The 537-nt window shown below is 80.4% G+C and overlaps 1 protein-coding gene across 2 annotated transcripts in view; it reads right to left on the bottom strand.

Moving 5' to 3' along the window:
- Window positions 1–321, bottom strand: part of SLC44A1 (solute carrier family 44 member 1) — a 69,823-nt gene extending 69,502 nt beyond the window's left edge. For both annotated transcript variants that reach the window (XM_026078197.1, XM_026078205.1), the window contains exon 1: window positions 168–321. In XM_026078197.1, the coding sequence (XP_025933982.1) occupies window positions 168–194 (27 nt within the window). In that variant the 5' untranslated portion in view covers window positions 195–321. The remainder of the gene's footprint in view (window positions 1–167) is intronic.
- Window positions 322–537: the final 216 nt, after the last annotated feature.

The following is a 537-nucleotide window of genomic DNA, read 5'->3' as shown; positions in this document are numbered from 1 at the left end:
GGGGGGAGCAACGACACAGCGCGGAGCCACCCCGGGGCGGAGGGGGGGGGGAGCCGGGCCGCGGCGGGCGGGCAGCCGGCAGGGCCGTGGCGGGAAGGAGGTCCGGGACCGGGGTGAGGGGGGCCGTGGCGGGGCGGCGGGGCCTCTCCCGGGCGCGGGCCGCTCACCTGCGCGGCGGAGCTGCAGCAGCCCATGGCGTCCGCGGGTCTCTGCCCCGGCCGTGCCCGCTAGGCGCCAGGCATCCACCCGCCGCGACAGCCCGTCCCGGGGCGGCGTGCGGAACCGTTGCGGAACCGTTGGGCCCGTCAGGCGCGCGCGGCTGCAGCGGGGCTTGAGGCGGGGGGGGGGGTTTTGCGGCGGAGGGGGCGGGGTCTGCGGCGGAGGGGCGGGGCTGTGGCCCTGCGGTCGCTGCGTGCCAGCCGGGCGGTCGCGTGGCTGACCTCGCCCCCCACTTCCGCTCTGCCTCGCGGGCCGCTTCCGGTTTTGCCGCGCTGCCATGGCAACGGCAGGGCCGCGGGGAAGGAGAGGCTGCCGCGG

The sequence above is a fragment of the Apteryx rowi genome, unplaced genomic scaffold, assembly GCF_003343035.1.
Source record: "Apteryx rowi isolate R43461 unplaced genomic scaffold, aptRow1 scaffold_113, whole genome shotgun sequence".
Taxonomy (NCBI): domain Eukaryota; kingdom Metazoa; phylum Chordata; class Aves; order Apterygiformes; family Apterygidae; genus Apteryx; species Apteryx rowi.
This window is presented reverse-complemented; position numbering and strand designations above follow the sequence as displayed.